Source organism: Takifugu rubripes, chromosome 1 (assembly GCF_901000725.2).
Source record: "Takifugu rubripes chromosome 1, fTakRub1.2, whole genome shotgun sequence".
NCBI classification, from domain to species: domain Eukaryota; kingdom Metazoa; phylum Chordata; class Actinopteri; order Tetraodontiformes; family Tetraodontidae; genus Takifugu; species Takifugu rubripes.
In genome coordinates this window covers 4,605,204-4,625,482 of record NC_042285.1, presented here as the reverse complement: position 1 = coordinate 4,625,482, position 20,279 = coordinate 4,605,204, and the positions used below count along the sequence as shown (strand labels likewise).

The 20,279-nt window shown below is 43.3% G+C and overlaps 3 protein-coding genes across 4 annotated transcripts in view; 2 read left to right on the top strand and 1 right to left on the bottom strand.

The window, feature by feature from the left end:
- Positions 1-1,691: 1,691 nt before the first annotated feature.
- On the top strand, positions 1,692-6,536 carry tbata (thymus, brain and testes associated). Its single transcript, XM_029844569.1, has 9 exons — positions 1,692-1,718; positions 1,881-2,076; positions 2,690-2,860; positions 2,979-3,067; positions 3,618-3,767; positions 3,992-4,073; positions 4,424-4,571; positions 4,668-4,699; positions 5,986-6,536. The coding sequence occupies exons 2-9, from the start codon at positions 1,881-1,883 to the stop codon at positions 6,069-6,071; spliced, it is 954 nt and encodes a 317-aa protein (XP_029700429.1). The 5' UTR covers positions 1,692-1,718; the 3' UTR covers positions 6,072-6,536.
- Positions 6,537-11,745: 5,209 nt separating this feature from the next.
- Positions 11,746-15,005, top strand: star2 (steroidogenic acute regulatory protein 2). The gene is made up of 7 exons (XM_029847607.1): positions 11,746-11,848; positions 11,943-12,050; positions 12,117-12,244; positions 12,363-12,521; positions 12,621-12,805; positions 13,201-13,288; positions 14,388-15,005. The coding sequence occupies exons 1-7, from the start codon at positions 11,785-11,787 to the stop codon at positions 14,490-14,492; spliced, it is 837 nt and encodes a 278-aa protein (XP_029703467.1). The 5' UTR covers positions 11,746-11,784; the 3' UTR covers positions 14,493-15,005.
- A 12-nt stretch (positions 15,006-15,017) lies between these two features.
- adamts14 (ADAM metallopeptidase with thrombospondin type 1 motif, 14) overlaps positions 15,018-20,279 on the bottom strand; it is a 31,437-nt gene continuing 26,175 nt past the window's right edge. For both annotated transcript variants that reach the window (XM_003961236.3, XM_029847601.1), the window contains exons 16-22: positions 19,829-19,992; positions 19,579-19,744; positions 18,726-18,858; positions 18,401-18,608; positions 18,079-18,208; positions 17,250-17,357; positions 15,018-16,840 (exon numbers count right to left, since the gene is read on the bottom strand). In XM_003961236.3, coding sequence (XP_003961285.3) covers positions 16,296-16,840; positions 17,250-17,357; positions 18,079-18,208; positions 18,401-18,608; positions 18,726-18,858; positions 19,579-19,744; positions 19,829-19,992 — 1,454 coding nt within the window. In that variant the 3' untranslated portion in view covers positions 15,018-16,295. The remainder of the gene's footprint in view (positions 16,841-17,249; positions 17,358-18,078; positions 18,209-18,400; positions 18,609-18,725; positions 18,859-19,578; positions 19,745-19,828; positions 19,993-20,279) is intronic.

The following is a 20,279-nucleotide window of genomic DNA, read 5'->3' as shown; positions in this document are numbered from 1 at the left end:
GCAGGATGGTGGCCTATTTGGAGCTGTGAGTTTTAAAGTTATGTGTTTATGCAGATTCCTGCATCTGTCCCATCCACCAAACGTCTCCAAGGGCTGTATAAGACAGGCCAGTGTGAGGTGTGGGTCGCTGCTTGTGGATCTGGCTTTCACCCAAATTATTTTGCAGGAAAATCCATCCACGGAGCCACAATACAGATTCCATTTGGCTTTAAGTAACCGTAAGAATTGACAAGCCAGAAATAGTTAGCTCCTACAGCAAAGTGCCGCCTGTGGTTTCGCCCTTGCAGCTGTTGATGAATGAAATCTGTGACTTCCTGCATAATCCTTGCCTTTAAGCCAAGCTATTTTCAGCAGCTGAATTTTAATACTTCTTGAGAATGACTCCACCGCAAGTGACCAAAGAATGCCATTACAAATGATTCCTAACTTAAAATACAATAAAACAATTCAACCTCATCCTTGTTAACAATCAGCAGTCTCTGCATGGAAATGGCTGCACGAAATGTCTCACAATATTTTTTTAAATCCAATGACACTGGAGGTGCATGCAAATGCGAAGGAAGAACAAAACCCACGCAAGGGTTTTTGGATGATTTCACAGGCTAACACACAGTAAGTCGTTTGAACCACATAAATCTCAGGGAAAGACTGGCACCCGGTGTGTCAGGTTCTGGGCCGTACATGCCAGCGGTACTAAAAGGGACGCCTGTGCAAGCCGTCCAATCACGAGAAGGGACTGACTTGAATGTTTCAGCTCCTAACAGCGTCGCTAAAGCTGTGCTACATTATAAATGCAGCAGCGACGTTTCCTATGCTCTCCAGAAGGTTTAAAGGATGCCTCCTTTTCATCTGTTTTTCCCCCCTCCCCTCAGGCAGGAGACTACGGTCCATTCAGACCAAAACCTCCCGCTACATGAACAGCTTCTTCCCCTCTGCCATCAGGCTGCTGAACACCAAGTGACTTATCACTTTAGCACCATGTACAGCAGCCAGTCGGACTCACGAACATCACATTACTCCTGCATTGACCTGCACTATTTCTTACTATTTATATATATACTGTATATATGTCTTATTTTATTTATCTTATTCTACTGTTGTCTTCTTTATGTTGAATGTCGCAGCGTCACACCAAGACAAATTCCTAGCTTGTGTAATACTGTGTATTACATGAACAATGGCAATAAGCCTGATTCTGATTCTGATTCTGATCTCACAAGCAACAGAATCTGTCGGGATGTTTCCCAAAGGTGCAACTCCCTATAGGTTCCTCCTTCAATGTACCCAGCAACCATCTGGCAAACATGCTAGTATGTTTGATGGGTTTTTAACCATTATTCTGGTTCTTTGATGTCAAAAAAACAGATATACAATATAGGTTATGCTTTAAATACATGGCCACATTGTTCTAAACCTGTCCCGTTGGAGAGGTTAAAAAAATACAGTCTGTTGGCAACAAGGTATTTTTATATATTCTCGCCTGAGGTACCTTCACAAACTGATCTATATGTTTGTTTCTGCCTGTCAGAGTTTATTGTCCTGAAACTTCTCCGACCTCTCGGGTACATGCTGAATGAAAATCCCATTAAAATAAAGGCCATTGAGAATGCCACTCAGACATTGTGCGCAGATGCCATTGTTTCTTGTTTAGTCCAGGTTTCTTGGCAACAAGGGCAACACTCATCAGTACAGTTTGCACTCGAGGGCTGTTTTCAGAGGTAAAGTATTCAGCTTCTCTTTTTATTACTGATAAACTCTGATCACGCGCTGCTAAGCGAGGTTGTGGTCTTTAACGCTAGTTTCCGCCTGTTTCTGTCAGAAAAAGGGTGAATATTAACGTTTAAGAGCGGCCGGCGTCGGTGTTGCTCCTCTTGTTTCAGATGTCCTTCCCAGACAGGTCAGCAGCCTCCCGGGTGACGACGGATGAGAGGGGTGGCGGCAAAAGTAACCAGCTGCAGTTCACCCCCGAACCGAGCAACAGGCAGTCCTCGAGCAGCGCGCGCTTCGGCGCCCTGAGCCATCACTCCTTCTTCTCCCGCCACAACCCTCATCCACACAGAGTGAGACACATTCAAGGTAATCAGCCTGGGTCGACAAGTAAATATGCTTTTGTTCCCCCTTCTGTTGCAGTAATTAATGCCATTCACAATTACCCTAAGATGTCAGCATGCGCTTTGTACCTTGTACCCCCGCCATATCTTGATGGCTGTATCCAGGATACAAAGGAGGGAATAAATAGGTTTGCTTAAAATGACTGCAGTACACAAAACAGGATCTGTTCTGCGACGCTCATCGTGACGCTGCTCAACATGAATAAACACCAGGATGTTGCTTTGGTATGCTAGCAGGCTAATTAGACATGGATTCATCAAATACAACAGGAAACTTGAACATCTGTGCCACCGTGTGCTTTCAAATAAGACAAATGTTGAATTTTGCGTTCAATAAATTGGCGGTGATTGAGCGATTCCGAGCCCATTAACATCCACCCTCTAGTTCAGGGACAGAAATACCCTTTTAAGCCATTTGCAGATGTCTGCAATAGCTGCAGGTGCATTTCCTAAATGCGATGCGGGTGTCGTATATTTTCAAATGAAGGTGGGAATTTAATTTCCTCGGAGCTCCAGTGTCTTTCATAAGATGGACCATGCTTGTGTGTGTGGTGTGGTTTATTTTTCCCTGCCCACAGGACTCAATGGCAGGCTCATCTGCATGGTTAGAGATGACTGGAATGTCACCACATCATTATTCCCTCATCCGCTTCTTAAGAGCCACATCCTCAGGGAAACAACTCGTCAACCCTTCAGCTTCCCCCTCGCGCCGACTCTCTGTGGACTCGGTAATAATAAAAGCCAAACAAGTACGTTCCTGAGAAAGTCCATTTCCTTCCTGGTGATTTTTTCTGACAGCACTGCCTTTAAATCATTTGAGCGTACGGCGTAAATAAGTCACGTCTGCCCTTTTTCTTCATATCACAGCGGCATTTTCCGAAGCCTGGAGAGATGCGTTGAAGGAGCTTGCTGCAAAAGTCCATTTGTCTGCTCAGGAGCAAAAGGATAAAAAAGAGGTGGGAAAGAGGTTTTGAAAGGCAGAGTCACACACACCTGCAGCCATCAGAAATAACTCTCCTACTCAGTGAGGAGGAGAGGAGAGGAGAGGAGAGGAGAGGAGAGGAGAGGAGAGGAGAGGAGAGGAGAGGAGAGGAGAGGAGAGGAGAGGAGAGGAGAGGAGAGGAGAGGAGAGGAGAGGAGAGGGGAGGAGAGGAGAGCTGGAGGTCCGCCTCTTTCAAGAAGCTGGATTCCAGAGTCCAGAATGTGTGTGGAGGGGAACCCACCTAAGCAGTACAACCTCCTGCACTAGCTCAGGGTCCTTCCCCACCACCCAGAGGACATTGGATGTCCCCATGGCCAGAGTCACCGTGTGGGGATAGGGTCATCGGGGGCCACCTCTCACAACCACCACCTAAATCACACGGCATTGGCCCCTTCCAGAGCCTCGTATGGGTGGTGTGAAGCCCAGGGTGCTCGGCTGTGAGACCCAAACCCGGGTCTGGATCTTGTGAGGTTCCATTTTAAAATGAAAAATAACAGAGAAATTATTTGTGTTTTGTATTTTAGGACCAGCCAGAGGGACTATTTGGCCGCCGGAAGACTCAGTATTCAGCCCAAACTGGGAGGCTCATCCCTCCATCCTCCAAGTCTTCCCAGCGTGTATCCCGTTCCCAGCAGCACATTTACCCTCAACCCTTGCATGACCAAGAGCTCATGGTGAGATTTGAACTGTTTCTCCATCAGCCATCAAACATTCGATTCTGCCCAAGGAGGTTTCGCAGCAGATCAAACAGAGCTTCCCAGTAACGTTTCGGAAAATGAGAACCACTTCTGCCCAAGGCCGTTCCGCATCTGTCAAAGAATAGCCTCCAGAAACGCATGCTACCTGGCACCAAATCTCACAGACGGCCAAATAAGAATCAGCATTCTTTCTTCTTCAGGTTTTGGAGCTGCTGTGTCAGATCCTGCAAACCGATTCTCTGACCACAGTTCAACAGTGGCTCCTGCTCGCAGGCCAAAGAGGTAACGTTCCCCCTGGGGGGCCTCATGTGATGGCCCAGCGACACGTCCTGCCTGTGTCCCAGTGACAGGGTGTCAGGCTCTGGTGTTGCCAAACAGAATTTGTGACAGTTGACAAAAGAAAATCCATTTCGATTTCATTTAGGCTCATATTTACCCAGCGTTTTTCTTTTTATTACTTCTAGATTTTCAGAGCACTGTCGAGGACACTAACTCTAACTGAATATATGCTTACTTGGGTGCCTCAATCTCAATTTTCTCACTATTCAATTATTAAGTGAAAGTATCATTTCCTTATTCCGGTGTTTGTCATGGTTCCTCCATGCCGCCACGATGCCCCCCACCCTGACCAGAGAAAGACCAGGTAATGGGGATGGTGAGGGAAGCCCTGGCAGGTGTCGGCCAGCATCAACAGATTCAGGCGTACCATCCCAGCCTATCAGCACCAGCGCTCTGTGGCTCATCGCTCACCCAGCCGTGGAGAAAACCACCTCAAACGAGGTTCGGATTTGAAAGGATTTAAATCTTCTTCCTAGTTTGATGTTATATAAGTCTGGTGAATATTCACAGGGTTTTTGTTTATCTCCCCGCCTTCAGAGTAAACCGCAGTCTCAGTGATGTCAAGCCAGGTAACACATGCGATGTTGCGAATCCTCATCTTGTCTGACAGCATTTTCTCTTAATTGCTTTTTTCCCTCCTTGCTGGAACACTTGAATTCAGCACTCAGAGCCGATCGCTCCATGCATTAAAGCGCTCTTTACCTTCGGGGATGGCGTACAGTTTATATCTGTCCTGACTCATTCCCCTCCGTGTCCTTTCTGCACGACAGGAGCTCCTTCAGGCCATTAGGATTCCTCCTCACCACTTTTTTCGTTTTCTCTGTGTTTGTTGATGGTTTCCATGGTTTATTTTTTAAATGTCAGAGTCAACTTAAGTTCTCTTGTCAAGTCCTCTTTACATGGCCATAAACATCTGATAGAGACTAAGCAGATAATTGTAACAATAGGGTCTGGTGCCTTTTTCACAATTCAGAAATGTGCTAATTAAAAGAAAGAGCCTGAATTACACGTTTCAGTTGATTTATCAGAGTCCTTTAGGAGTATGAGCCCAACATCTTGTTATTTTAACATCTGGTCTTGTCTTGTTGAACATGGCGCACTTGAGATCATCCTGTTTGGATGTTGAAATTTGTCTCCCTTAACTCCAGAAGTGCCTCCATGTCAACTTTGTCTTCTGCTCATGTTTTGACGAGGTCTCTTCTTCTTCTTTTAAAAAAAAAAATCATGTGCGGAGATATAAAGAGACAAAAGAAATCACATTTAATGGTTTTGGACCTCCAGGCATCAGAATGATGGATAAAAATCAGGGAGTGTTACTGACTGATTAGATCTTGATGGCCATGTAAACAGGCTGCACCGGCTTCTCTCTGAGTGCCTGCTCGCTCCTCGTTGCCTCGTCAACTCATTTTGTTACCTCAGTGTCTCTCATCTGTCTAATCCTCCTCCCTGTGTGTTTAGCCCCTCTTTCCTTAGCTCCTACGCAGGACTGTCTCATTTGGAACTCTCTCGTCTAGGGTTTCTTTGTGTTTAAACATCTTTTTTATGTGATTTCGTGAGATAAAAACTTGCATATCAAAGAAATCCATTTGAAAAAGACAAGGAAGGAGATAGCAAGGAAGATCATTTTATGGTGAATTGCTTAGTGCTGTCAGCGTGTGTGTGGCCACAGTGTGTTCAGCATTCCACATGAAGGCATTCACGTTACTGAAGGCAAAATTCGAGAGCCTGGTTGTATTTGCATGTCAAGCAGTCAGCGGTTGGTTTTGGCAATGTGCCTCCACAAGCGAAGCTATTAAAAAAAGCTGAAATGAATTTACTGGCTTTATGTGAACCTCATTTAAGAATTATTTTGCAGAGAGGATTGGAGATGCCGAAGTCCTTCAAATTCCAGCAAAATCTGAGAACTGTCCTCCAGATCAAGAGCACCCAGACACTGTATGAGTGTCTACAGTCTGCTGCACTGATTCTCTTATTAATTGGAAAACATATTGCAAAGTTAGATTGTATTTCTGTTTTTATTTTTAGTAAACTGTGTATTAATCCATGCTGCACGTAGCATATATGAGTGCAGGGGTATTGATACGATGTTCATCGCTCAGGTTCAGCCTCTAAACTCTTAGAACGTCTAAGAAATGTGAGGCAAGAGACCATGACTTTACTGTACCCCACCACCAGAGGGGGATATAGATGTTTTGGGGGAGCTCTCATACTGTTATTCTCCATACCTGAGCATGTTCATCTCTCTTCTGCTTGTAGTTCTGCTATAGCTGTAGAGTCAATCGACTTTTAGCAGCAGGCAGAACTGAGGAACATCAACCCTTCCCATAATGTTTACTCATTTAAACTTTTCAAATGTGCCTTTCACAAACAAAAACACCTTCCCCCCCAAATTCTAATGAAATGGTAATAAAGAGCAGACACACCAAAGTTGCTGTGTATATCTGTTATTCAACACCTGTACAGTTCCATACATGATTTGATCTAAACTGATGGGAGGTATTCTTCTTGTCCATATAAACACCTACTGCAGCCCCTGAGCTCCAAACCTGACCAAGTGCAAAATTAGACAATTCTTCACACTTGCATGAGATGGCAAGTGCGTTAACAAAGTGTGAATGGCAGGTTTAGTGTTGACTCTAATGATCTAGTGGCCATTTTCCCACATTTACATGTTCCCCACAGTCTTTTGTGCAGTCTTTGCTAAGAACTGATTTCTCGGCAGCAGAGCAGCTAACACACCACGCAGCGATGCTGCAGCTGAGGATGGTCTCCACCACACACCTAGAGAAAGCAGTCAGGACCGGTTTCCCGGTCCAGCATGCCTCGGTGTCCTGAGGAAACAGAGATGGATATGAGGTGTTGTGTCTGCGGGAGAGGCAGGTTTACACTGAGTAACCTGAAGCTGAAGATGGCTTCTGCTGCTGTTCCTCCAATGAACAGAGGAACATCTCCCCATCCTGAAACCCACAATGCTCATATTTACCAAGATGGGGTGTACAACAGTGCCATGCCTGCTAAAAGATTATAGCAATGTCTGCCCATCTTCCAACAGCTCATCCAGGCCTCAAGGAAATTAACCACATGGATTTTTCTTGCTCAACGGACCGAGACATCCCTGCAGCCTAAATCATATGATTTGAAAAGCAAATGCAAATGGACCGAGTATTGTTCCCAGGCCTTTTTGTGTGGTTCGTCTTCGCTGATTTCATCAGCTGCACTGCTAGCACCACGGTCCACATTTGAAATATTCATCACTTTTCACATTATATTTATCTGGTTCCATTAAGGGATTTCTTTTTTTTTTTAAACCATCAAAACACAATGTATTGCTTATTGTTAAAATTTTTTAAGGTATCTAAATGAGAAAAAGACAGAGTGCAGTCCTCTGCCAAGCTGGTAATTTCCCCATATTTCCAGCTTGGTAATGTGGGTCACATTTTGTGACTTATATCCCTAGCGTAGTGTATATATTCTATAGGGAGGAGTTATACAAGTTTACATGACATCGTAGACTTGGCTTTGGTCTTTGCTAACCTGTTGTCACATGACCTCCTTGGCAGGTTGGGTAAAAATTCCTCTCAATCCTCTCGACATTTAAGGTCAGCTCACTGATTACTCCAAGAACTAATTTCAATTCCATGAAAACACTTATTAAATGAGATGCAAACTCTTGTCATCCTAAAGATTAAAAAAAGATAATTGGTGAAAACATTGATTTAAGCGAAAGGTTATATATATTTTGTTGTTAAAAACTCTTTCCCCACATTTTTTCCATTAAAAAAAAATCTTTCATGGATGCCCAAGGTTTCCAATTCATGAACAGGATTGTGCTGAGCATCAGTGGTTGATGGAGGAATCTGTGAATCAAGTCCAGGCTGTCTGTGGTGTCCAGGCTGGTCAACAGGTGAAGTTCAGAATTAACGTCACGCATCCTTCTGACAAGGACACCTGTTAGCTCTGCATGATAAGAGGCAGATGTTGCCTGGCGCTCTATCAGCGGCTGCTCAGCGGGGCAGCATTGAGGGCAGCAGCGAGCCCAGTATTTCACTGATATGACAGGAACTGCCCTTCACATGCACACACATGCAGCTATTTTTTCATCCACATTCCAAAGAATGGAATGTGTAGTCATAATAGTGGATTTAACAAAATTACCCTGGCAAACAAACAAAAACAAAACATATATAAAAAACAGATTAATGTAAAGAAACCAAAGTCAATTAGAATGAGATATAATTATTCAAGCTTTACAACCGTATTCAACATTTGGGATGCCATAGCAACTGCTGCAGAGAATAAAGCATCAAGTGAACGCAAACCATCATTACAAATACCGGTATATTCAGGCGGTAGCGATACAAGGTTCCATAATGTCATAGGTTCCTTTATAATTAAAGGCCACATGCTTTCATCTTTGGAAGATCAATGGTCAGATTCCCTCTGGAATCTGGAATGCCACCAAAATGTCTTCAGCTCTTCAAAATGTATTAATATCAGTTCTTTACTTTTTGAGCAAAGACCTTTTTGGTAATATGCAGACAAACTGCTAAGGTTATGTGAAAGCCAACTGTCTTTGACCATAAAGCAACCTACTATGTTATATAACCTTATATTACAACTGTCTATATATCATATACACTGTACTCTGAGTGTATTTCACAATATGTGCCTGGTGGAGGTCTGTGCTTAGCAGTTCCTTTTTTTATAGTTACATTTGTTGCAATATCGTTCGGCCTATTTGCCAGCCTGGCAGTGAGCAGCAGACCATATAATGTAGGACGGAAGAAAATAAGGGATGAAACAAAGCATCCCTGGACAAAACTACACGCTCGCTCTCCCGCAGAAGTTGCATTAATGATGCAGCACACTGCTGCATAAATAACCACAGATGGTGGGCCGAGGCACTTCCTATCACCCACGTACAATGCAGTCCACTCCTTCCAACAACAGACCAAACTTTCACACCATTTCAGGAGACCCGGTGACTCACCACCATGTGAGCCAGCAGACAAAGGGGAGACACCTCAACCGAAACTAGGTAAACAACCCTACCGACAACCCTGCCAATGACTCTCAGGTGACCACCCAGATCATTAGCATGCCAATGGTCCACAAGGGCTATATTTTCAAGCTTGGTCCCCAGCAAGTTCAGAACTGAATAAGCCTTCTGGATAGATGGCGAAACGTCTTCAAAGAAAAGAAATACAGTCAAGTTGACAAAGAAAACTATCTTGGGCACCTGGGTTATGGCTCTAGCACCCTACCAGTGAGCCTGAAAGGGATAAAGGGCTCAAGAAAAATAAAAATAAAGGTTGAAGTACCTATTTTCTTTTTATTCTATAATTTATTTAAGATTATGATGAAAATCAATCAAATCAATCTTTATTTATATAGCATCTGTTACAATCAAAATTGTTTCTAGGCGCTTTCCAGAATCCCAGGGCCTGACCCCCAACCAGCAACAGTGGCAAGGAAAAACTCCCCTTTAACAGGAAGAAACCTTGAGCAGGACCAGGCTCATGTAGGGGGACCCTCCTGCTGATGGCCGGCTGGGTAGAGAGAAAGGAAGGGGGAGGACAGGTAGAAGAGAGAATAAGTAGAACATAGAAATACATTATATTAATTAAAATAAGCTGCTGGTAGAGTTGAGTTGAGTGGGTCAGCGGGGTCGGAAGTCAGTAGGTCAGCATACAACTATGAATACAGGGGGAGGAGGCAGAATAACTACACAAGAAATAACATCACTGATCTACTAGGAGAGGAGAGGAGAGGAGAGGAGAGGAGAGGAGAGGAGAGGAGAGGAGAGGAGAGGAGAGGAGAGGAGAGGAGAGGAGAGGAGAGGAGAGGAGAGGAGAGGAGAGGAGAGGAGAGGAGAGGAGGTTAACCTAATAATTAGACGACCCCCTAATGATTGATGATGATTTGTCTGTCTAGGATAGCAACTGGAACTACAGAATTAGTGATAATAAGCTTTTTCAAAGAGGTAGGTTTTAAGTCTAATCTTCATCTTGCATCAGGCTCCTGTTTGCTGCCAGGAAGCTGACCACAAAGAGGAATTAGAGGAGACATTCTGAGGTATGTCATTTCTGTCATCTGCAAGTACAGATGGAGTGGCATTTTATTGTTTGATAGACCTGACCTTTTCCATGTCTCCAACAATTTCTCTCATTCCTAAAGCAAATTCACCAATTAGGCACACTCCCTGCATGCCGATTCACACAAGATCTTCTGCCTTTTTTCTCTGAAAAAATAAACAAATTAGTCCCATTAAATGCGTCACTGTGGGGAGTTTTGAATAAATAATTAGAGACTAACAGCATGTTATCCACCGATGAGTCACAGCAGGAAATAAAAACAAATGTGCTAATGTGTCTGAGAGGGTCTGACAAATACTCAGTGAGTCAAAACTAGTGTTATTCCTTCAGGCATCACGAACTTAATCCTCTCAGATCTCTTAGAGGCTGTCATGCATATCAATGTCAGGTTTGGAGTTGAAAAGATTATTGGACATTCTTAGAAATTTCCCCTCTCAAGCTTTGTCATGGGTGACATTTTACACTACGGTGGTGACTAATTTTGAAAAAAGGAGTCACAAGGTGGCTTGTATAGCTAATTCAGGGGCTCGTGTCTTCCTGGTAGAAATAATCAATCCAAGTATCCTCTCTAGTCCCTGGTTGTGAGTGCCAATGCGTGCAAAAGCCTTCTGAGGAAATGTGTAGCGTCAAACAGCATCACCATGGCAGCGTGTGTTTGGAATACTGGGGAGCATCAATATTCATAATTCGAGCTGTGTGCTTAGCATAACCTAACATAACATAACATAACATAAGCACACAATGCAACAAAGTCATTCATATTTACAAGTTATATTTGGTGGTTTGTTTTTTAGATCAGGGTTGTTTTTAGTGTAAAAACATGCTTCTGCCAGAAGCTCCTGGCTGATTCAGGTGTCTCATGCAACCGGCCTGAATCGTTCCAACTTCCCCAGGCACGATGAAGCAAGTAAAAAGCCATGGTGTGCTGATCCCCCTCCTGCCCGCTGTGTTCAGAGGGCGCTTTCTTGCATTTCAACTACCTGGCTAAATCATCTGGAACGGTGTGTTCAGGGCCTTTGGCATCAAGATGACATTAGAAGTCTTTGATTGTTTCTGTAACCGTCATTGTCATGAGGAGACACAGGTGTTCTTGTATGCTGCAGAAGAAAGTCAAAAACTCAAAAAATAAATGAGACTTGTCATCCTTGAAAGCGTGCAGCCAGTGTTTGATTGGCATGTGCGTGCCTTTTGGCTTAATTATAGAACTGATTCATAATCTGCTTCCTTTAGCAGGAATATCACAGTAGATCCCATATTTGCAAAGCTAATTATATGTGAAAAGATGTATTTTGGTAAACTATTGATTAATATGGTTAACTTTTTTAGAATGCAATCAACAGAGATTAAATGATAGTTGTTGCTCTTTCTCTCTTGTTGTGCCTGTGTATTTGTTCATGCTACTTTGTTACAAGTCTTATCGTGTGTGTCCTTCGGGACAGAATTCAGAACCAGCCCTATCTGCATCTTCGCTGCTTATCTCGGAGCAGCGTCCTTCGCTGGCCAGATAAAAATGAGAAAAACCCTCCAGCCCTTCGCTGTCACTGCTGAAGACAGACAGTATGCTGCCTGCCGTCGTAAAACTCTGCTGTGGAATCTCTTACCCGCATCTCCGCAACATGGCAGGTGAGCGATCCTGCTGAGCAGGAGGACGGCTTTTCTTTTCACTCCCGGTGTTTCCATGTACGTTACAGCTGTTTTTACTCAATGAACCGTGCAGGACTTCAACGTGCAGCTGTTGCAGTGATAGGCCAGGAGATCACGCATCTGCAGAGATGGGGATGGAGCCAGCATCTCACTGGAGCGACGGCAGAATTCCAATATAACGGTAAGGAAAACATGATCTTTTTAGTCCTTTGTATTGACAAGCATTGCTAAGAAAAAGCTTTTGCAGAGTCCAGCCATGAAGCTGTAAATCAAATGAAAGACCAGCTCATCTATGTGAAACAAGGCCAAGAAGCTCTGAGAAAAGCCACCAGAATATTGGAGAACAAGGATGGCTGGAACGTGGAGATCACCGAGGTAGGCCGGACTGATGTGAAATTCCTGTCTTACTTCTATCGATCCACACCAGATTAAATCAGTCTCCAGCAACTGTGCTCTGCTGAAAGAGATTCTGCACCTTCCTCACTGTTATTAGAGCAATGGAGATGTAATCTATAGCAAAGTGATGCCGGGGGGCAGGAGGGTCTTCAGGCTAGAGTCTGTCCTGGAGGCTGACGTCGATGAGCTTTACGACATTCTTTTCCTCAGAGTGGAGGAGATGCACAAGTGGAACCCAAGCATACAGCAAATCAAGGTGAGCTGCAAACCTTTTCTGTCAATCACAGGAGGAATCTTTAAACTACACAGACATTGTCTCTGACAGCTCTGGGCTTGGTGTTTGTGTCTGTCATAGGTTCTTAAACGCGTGGGACCAGAAACAGTCGTCACCCACGAGGTTTCAGCCCAGACTGGAGGCAATCTGATCGGTCAGAGGGACTTTGTCAGCGTCAGACACAGCTGCAAACACAAGACCCATGTTTATCTCGGCGGAGCAGCGATTCAGCTGGAGTCCTTCCCGCCTTTGGCGGGCTTTGTAAGGTGCATCCAATAATGCTTTAATCATTATATTTTTATGGAACTCTTTGAAGGTTAATACAAAGGTTGTTCTAACAGCTTCCAATGCCTCCTTCAAGATCTGCGTACCTTTTAAAATAAAAGCTGAGGAAGGATATATATATATAAAATGAGAGCTGCATGTTATCAGTCTGAGTCTTTATTATAATAGGAAGAGTGGTTCTTTGAAGTTCTCTCTGTAGTTCAAAGAGTTACGCTCTCAAACATCATGTAACATTTTTAGATCTTATTGAAGCATACCATGGAAGCTGTAGCCATATTAGCATAACTCCGATAACGAGCATCTTTTCTGGTCTGCCGAGGAATAAATATTGATGCACAAATTGCAAAATCCTTTACGTGCTCTTATGTGTTATCAGGGCTGAAGATGGACCGACCTGCATCCTCATACGGGCTTTAGGTGCGGGAAAAACTCACTTTACATGGCTTCTAAATATGGATGTGAAGGTAAATATGTGTTAATCTTGCCAGGTTAATCTTACTTTAACCCTAAATCACAGTATATCCAAAATGATAGAAAGGTCGGAATCCACTGCTGTTGTGCTGGAGTCAGCTGCGTCTCAGTAAAGCATCCGCGTGATTCCACCATTGAGCGATAGCTGTATCACAATTATCAGACAATTTGGAGAGAAAAAAAACAGAAAAAAACAGGAGCGAGACAAGAAGCAGAGCTGTGAGCAGGTGAACAAGGGAAGAAAAAAACCCTGCACCTCAGCACGGCAGCTGATGAAGGATTAATAGAAGTTTCCATCAACAGTTAACTGTTATTCGTGGGTTCCCTGTTGTATTGGCTCAGCATTTTCACGACAATATCTGCTGACAGCAGAGATTAATTTAACAGTGGTTAAAGTTAAGAACCTCACTTCCCAATGGTGTGGATCACAAGGGCAGATTTCAATGAACAACCTCCATTTAAAGTGTAAGTCGGAGTGTGTTTGGTTTTCCCTGTTCAATTTACTGTCTTTTTTTTTTTTAATCAAAAGAGCATTAATCAAGGACAGGTACTACAGTTTTTGCTGTCCTGGAGTTATCAAAACAAATCACATTAGAAATACATTAAACTGCATTTTTAAAGCAACAGTTTCCCTGTTATTAATATAAATTTTCCCAGATCCCAAATCTAATGCAAAACACAAGACCGGAGGGCTTTTGTTGATGTTTAATTTAATCTGATTCCAAGGTCATCAAACACAGACACGTTGCGTTGGCCACCGTCCTGGCGCTTTGCTCCTAATATCAAGCCCAAACGTTGATATTTGTCTGTCTCAACAATCAGCTATCTTCTCCCAGAGTACGTCACGCTGGAGACCAGTGTGCTTATCAGCAGGCAGTGGATCCACATTCTTTTAGTAATGTCCGCATTATGTGGCAGAGAAAACAAACCCTGAACGCTCATGTGGAGCCTAAAAGAAGAGCTTGTGATGTTATGGTGCTGCATATCTCTTGTGAATTTTCCTGATGCATTTAGGGTATTTGGAATACATATGCTTGCAGGGAACTATTTGATAGATGCAAAACAATCTAACAAAGATGATGTTGTTCACAGGGCTGGCTGCCAAAATCCATTGTCAATCAGGCTTTGCCCCGAGCACAGCTGGATTTTACCCGACATCTGCGGAGGCATCTCACAGCGAACGCATGCCCGAGGTGACTGAGCCTGCGCCCGAGGCGGCGGCAGCATCAGCGCCCTGTTACTCGCAGAGGAATCATGGGAAGCCAGACAAGACGCTGGAAGAGATCGGTCCGGAGGGCATCATGGTCTGGAATTATAGGAATTAACGTCAGGGCTTGCAGCAGAGACCTAACACTGCTGCCTACGGCTGGACACGAATTGAGATCTCCGAACGGGCTAATTTCACCTGATTCATTCATCAGATAAAATCCTTTAAGTTCCTCCGCTGACCTAAAGAAGCAACAGGTCAATTGCCAAGGTTTTATTTCTGCGGTTGCACATCTTTACCAATGCTTCAAAAATATATATATATCTATATATAAAAGCTGGAGCTTTTAAACATTTACTTCTTGGCTTAATATGAGTTGGAGCATCTACAAACAAGTAATAAAAGCTTTATTATTTATGTGGCTTTTTTTCATTAAAGAATATTCCTCTTCCGCCCTCAGTGGAATCACTTTAAAAAATGTTCACTCAAGAGTCAAGAGCACTCAAACAATCCAGTTATTTCAAATGTATTTTTTACTTTGTTCTCTGTAACTCTTAAAAATTCAATAAATATTAACAATTAAAGCTTTCATTCACATATGTATATACAAGAACAAGACAAAAAACAGAATGATGTTGTGAACTGCAATGCAGGAATGGTGGAACAGGAAGAACAACCCTCCGTCTGCGCACAGCACCGCCTGCGTTTTCCCAATCGCCTCCATACTTTCCATTATACTCCTGGTGGTACATTTCTGTTCATATCTATAAATGTACATCGGTACGCGGAAAAATATATTAGTTACAAAAAGGATCAATCTTTTTTTAATTTTGAGGGTGACGTTCACGAAAAAGGCAGACAGAGGATGTGCTACAGTGGGGTGACAAACAGTTGTTTTTACCTGTAGAAAAAATCTGGACAAAAAAAAAGCACCAGGAACAGAGAGACCATGAATCTCCCTGTTTAGGAGAAGTGAATAAGGAGCCATGAGTGCACCACCAGAATAACTACAGCTGACTTTAATGAAAGCAAATATTTTGTCTTTTTTTTATAGCTGGATATCTCTAAACTGAAGTTACCATGGGAGCCAATTATTAGGCATAACCACTGCATGGGAATCTTTTGCCGGGGGCACAAAGTAAGTCAGAATTGCTGCATTTCTATTCTTTTCACAACAGTCGTCACGTCAACTCGCCGCCCTTCTGATACGAGCCAACGCAATGCGCAAAGTTTCTTCTTAATTTCAGCAGGGAACATGAGTTGCTTAAGTGAATACATTTTGCTTGAAAAGTTGCCTTGAGCAAGCAACGAATGGCAGGAGAAGGCAACCAACTGGTGAGAAACAAATTGCTGTGTTTTTTAACTATAATTATTCAGGCAGGACATCCTCGTCTCCGAAGCTGACACCATGGCCTTTGACCTTTCTTCACATGTTCAAGTTCAATAGTAGTTCTAATGCACTTGAAATAAAATAAAACCAGGCTTACGCAACCGTACACAGAATAAAAATTAAAAAAAAACACGAACGTGGCGATGCAGTCATCACATTTTCAACGTCTTAGTCGTTTTAGTTTACAGCACCCGACTGCTTTATAGATTATTTGTTTTTTTCTGGTTCATATTTGAAGCACAGAGCAGCGCTACACACACACACACACACCACTCTGGAGTTTCCATGAGGTAACCATCTCAGGTCCGGTTTGAGTTCACTGGCATTCAAAAACCCAAGTGTGACGCGTCAGACGCTGCAAACGGTGAGTTGAGATGCGAGAGCAGCGCCTTGGCAGCTCGCTTCATTTGTGAGCTGACAGGGTTCTGTGTCTGGAGTCCCTCTCGGATCCTAAATTGTCCCTTCTTGATCTGGCAGCGACTGGGCCTAAAGTGCTGTTTGGACTGTGCTCTTCAGAGGCACCTCCACGAGAGTCTGCTGAGGGCCGCGGCGGCCCCGGAGGTAGAAGTGGCCCCGCGTCTGTGTCTCGCTTCCCAGGAGTCGGGAAGGAGTCACCGGTGGGACCCTGGGATGGAGCAGCATCGGTGGACCGTGAAGCCTCTGCAGCAGCGCCGATGGTGGTGTTGGCGGTGGTGAACGGCGCCACAGCAGTGGGACGTGGCCGTCTGCTGACGGCTTTAGTGGTTTGGGATGGGTTTGGCGTCATGGCAGCTAGAGGGGAGATCTCAGGTCCAGTTGAGGTGTTTTGGATGTCAGTAGCGTGCGTGGTGGCGCTTTCTTTTTTATTGCAGGACTCACAACACAGTTTGTTATATCCTGGAATGGAACAGTAACGGGCGAGGACCTCCATCTGACAGAAGATTGATTTGTCTCCCAGACACGGCTCGTCTGTCGTAACAGGAGAGAAAAGTCATCACAGGTTCTAGAGAGGTGCGTAACATTCACTCAGTTATTTATCATTTAAGCCTGAAATTCTTTCATTTCCTGTTTTTTTTGTGTGAATTTGGGGGAAATATAACTTTGAAACCACTATAAATCAATTAAAGTTCATTCTTAGAGGCGAAACTTCTATAAGAATATGTCAACTAATATTAATAATCTCTACATTATATATTGCACATATGCATAAATGCACTATTTGATACATAAATACATTGAAAGATTAAATTACTTTTACTTTAATCCATTAAACCAACCAAGTCTTCCATTTTAACCTGAGAACTGTTACATAACAAATGATATTTTGTAGAGCTGAGATGTTTTTAACACTGGGCACAAGTACAACTCATTAACATACTTGAAGAGATTTTCTGGACAGGGTTGTCAGCTGCTCTTTGGTGCATCGCCTCAATATTACTTGTCACATTTTGCATCGTTCTAGTGGCGCTTGAAGACAGCGGCTGTCCTAGAAAGGAGGAAAAAGTAAAAATCCATCAAATAGATGAAAGGAAAGTGGTTTAAAACCTAAATAAATAAAGAAAACTCCTACAAAACAGGAAAATCCTGTTACACTCTAAACCTCGCCCCACATTTAAGTTCTGAAAGTCCCATCAAATTATAACAAACCACAAAATAACAAAATTATGTATAATTTTTCTGTTTTTCCAAAAGATGCATATTTGCGTAAAAGGTTAAAATAGGTGTAATTTCCCTCTAAGCTCCAGCTGAAGAGAGGGAAACATCACAACTTATAGTTTCTCTGAGGGTTTTGATCGTCATCTGTCGATACTCGTCGTCCAAAATAAAAGCACAGCCACCGAAGCCCACGTGGCAACGATTACTTACTTACTGTGGAATTTTCAAATGTTCAAAACCAAGAAGGTGCCTCAGCAAACTTGACATCATGCTGAGGTATTTATATTAAATTATCCATTCCATTCCAAATTGTGAATATAGTGGAAAAGGACAAAAATGGCTCAATTAAGGTTCAACATTTCCTTTGCGGCTCCAATTTAATAAAGCAGATAAGTAGACTGCTGTCTGTGCTAGACTGCTCCCCATGAATTAAGGTGTGTAGACAGGAGGCTTTCAAAAGGCAGGCTCACTTATTGTTGCGCAACAGGAATATGCCACGTTTGCGAGGCAACGCGGACTGTGGTGTACCGGTAACTTAATCTCGCCCTCACCTGGACACGAGATCAGTTTGCAGATGATGACTGTTTCAGGTTTTTCACCCTCGCATTCTGCAGCGGTGTTGTCGCTGGCTTTGCAGACCACCTGCCTCTGCTGAATCCCTTCGCCGCAGGTCACCGAGCACTGCCAGAACAAAAAAATAATGTAAACAACCCATATTGTATTATGTAAGTCTTCCCATTATTTTGCATCAATAATTCAAGCCCTCCGATCAAATCCCTTAAAGCAATTAAGGGGAAATAATAAAAGTTTTGCATTAGCGTAATTAGCAAAACATTTGCTAAGTCCGCACACATATTGACTCCACCCCCCTACCTGAGACCACGCCCCTGTCCTCCACTGGGCCGGACATAAGGTGTGGTTACAGGATCTCCTGGTGTCTGGACGGTCTTCGGTGCAGTGTTTGCTGTGCACGGGCTTGTTGGTTCCATTATGTTGCGCCTGCATGCACTGCACCACCCTGGTCTGGTAACCGAGCTTCCCGCAGGTTTTACTGCAGGGACCCCACTCCTCCGCCACCCACCTGTCAGCACAGCAAGTGTTCATGTCAGTTCCATTTGTGTTGCACTCTTGTAATCGATAGTTCCTTATCTTCTAAAGTGAGGTTGAAGGGGAAAAGCTAAGGTCTAAGGTCACTTACGTAGGCGGGCTGCAGTCCTGAACGTTGCAGCGTTTCCGGATGGGTTTGGGCTTTTTTCCAGTTTCACAAAAGTTGCGATGAACTAAGCGGCTGTCGCTCTTCCTCCTGCATCCATATTTTGTGTACTGAATGCCTTAAACATGATAAATCATACATTAATACCTTAGCACGCAGAAACTTTTACAAGCATCCTGTGGTTTCCTCTATAAATAAAGCCGACATCTCAGCCACAGCTTCAATTATTCAGCAGGTCAAATGCAACACACACTTTATTATCTCTTCACATCTTTTCAAGTATGAAAATAACAAAGCAGAAAATAAATAACATCAATATGACTTCCTGACCTCTGTACATTCCACCTGGTGCGTGTTTTTCTTCCTGACGCGGGAGTGAAAATGGTTTAACTTGTCGGCAGTTTGACGTGAAAATATGGTTTATGTTATCTGAGTGCAACTAAATATCTATAATTTAAACTTACAGAAGAGCATCAGGATGTCAGAAAATCACTTTTTCAGTTAAAATATTCTTTAGCTGAGTTGTTCTTTTGTCTATAGATTTGCTTTTTCATCTCATAAATCATAAAATTAAAAACGCATAATTTCCAGAAGCAGGTTTACGTTTCCCCTGAATAAATCTGTATATGTGTGTGTTACCTACATAATTATGGAAATTGGTGTCTGGATTAATGTTGGGGAGGACTTGGATATGTGGTCGTGAAGTCAGAAATGGTGGACTTTGATGGAAATTGCTGTGAGTGTGTGCAAGCCTTCAGGTAGGCAGCCTGCCTCCTGTGACTTTTTTATAATAATTGAAGCTCTGACTTTCACTGCTTTAATTTAAAGGGTGTCTGACCTCCTCCACAAGGCTTGGAGCACTGAGACCAGCTCTTCAGCGCCCATTCATAGGTGTCAAGTTCAGCCAGAAGGACGTTGTTGTTGGTAATCAGGGGCAAGAGGTCTTCGTGTATAATATACTTATAAGTCAAGCTGATCTTTGTGTCTTCCTCCTGGGGAATGACCTGTAATAAGGGACAGGAAGACTTTTGTGACTACACAGAGACTCAGGAAAATGGAATATAGAGCGCAGATCTGGTCACACTCACCAGTACTACGATGCCTTCATGGAGGGGACCGCTGGTTTTGAGGGTCTCCTTGTCCCCATCGTTGGAATACTCCCATAGCAAACCGTTTTCAATAAAGGTTTTGGTCTCGGCGTCTTCGCTTTTTGAGTTCAGTATGAAGTTTCCAGTAACTTGATTCTTCACAGCTGTCAGTAATGAGAGGTGGGGAAAAGGGTTTTAGGCAACGCGTGGTGGGAAAGAATGTGACCTCATGGTGTAACTTTTAGGTTCATTCATTAAAAATAAGAAGGAGAAATAAAAAAAAGCTCAGAAATTCCTGGATCGGATCAACGGTGTGATTCCATTTGAACAGGACCATATTCTGAGAGGTTTGTGGCTGTGGTTAACAGTAATTTTCCCAAGTTCTGTGCCATCGCTGCGTCTTTCTGAACCAGTAAATGTCAGAGTGGAAAATGAAAAAGGAGGTTTGCAT